This window comes from Penaeus monodon, chromosome 15 (assembly GCF_015228065.2).
Source record: "Penaeus monodon isolate SGIC_2016 chromosome 15, NSTDA_Pmon_1, whole genome shotgun sequence".
Taxonomy (NCBI): Eukaryota; Metazoa; Arthropoda; class Malacostraca; order Decapoda; family Penaeidae; genus Penaeus; species Penaeus monodon.
The window spans coordinates 11,962,233-11,962,725 of NC_051400.1; the positions used below are offsets into that span (position 1 = coordinate 11,962,233).

Sequence of the window (493 nt, forward strand, 5' to 3'; positions counted from 1 at the left end):
ACATTTTATTGTTGTTGCTTAGACAAACAAGCTATCACTTGACTGGGTTAACTTACTTGTCCAGGAAAGAGAGAAAATTCAGACAAATGTGAGAGATCCAGAGGAACTGCACTGCCACCACCTATTTCACGAGATCCCTCCAACAATACTGATGCAAAGTTTAGTCGGCCAACACTATCACAGCATATCCGGCCAACCGTGCACACAGCTTCCTGGGATGGAAGGGGTTGATCCATTTAGGTAGTTGTCAAATATCAGAATCAAGAGAAACATTTTACAAAAATAGGAAATATACAGATATATTTCTTAGCTATTTGCAAATAACACGGCAATGAACGTTTAGTCAACTAACAATACATAAATCTACAAATATTTTGTTGAAAATGTACATAACGTGTAAATTGCAAACAAGATCAACTTCGATTTTGTATACTTGATTTTTGAGAATTTAAGATAATTGTAGTATCTAACAAACCTCTACTAAGTATTCATC

At 35.3% G+C, this 493-nt stretch overlaps 1 protein-coding gene across 1 annotated transcript in view; it reads right to left on the bottom strand.

The window, feature by feature from the left end:
* Nucleotides 1-493, bottom strand: part of LOC119581751 (DNA polymerase alpha subunit B-like) — a 72,908-nt gene that overhangs the window by 64,682 nt on the left and 7,733 nt on the right. The window contains exon 2 of the mRNA XM_037929882.1: nucleotides 57-212. Coding sequence (XP_037785810.1) covers nucleotides 57-212 — 156 coding nt within the window. The remainder of the gene's footprint in view (nucleotides 1-56; nucleotides 213-493) is intronic.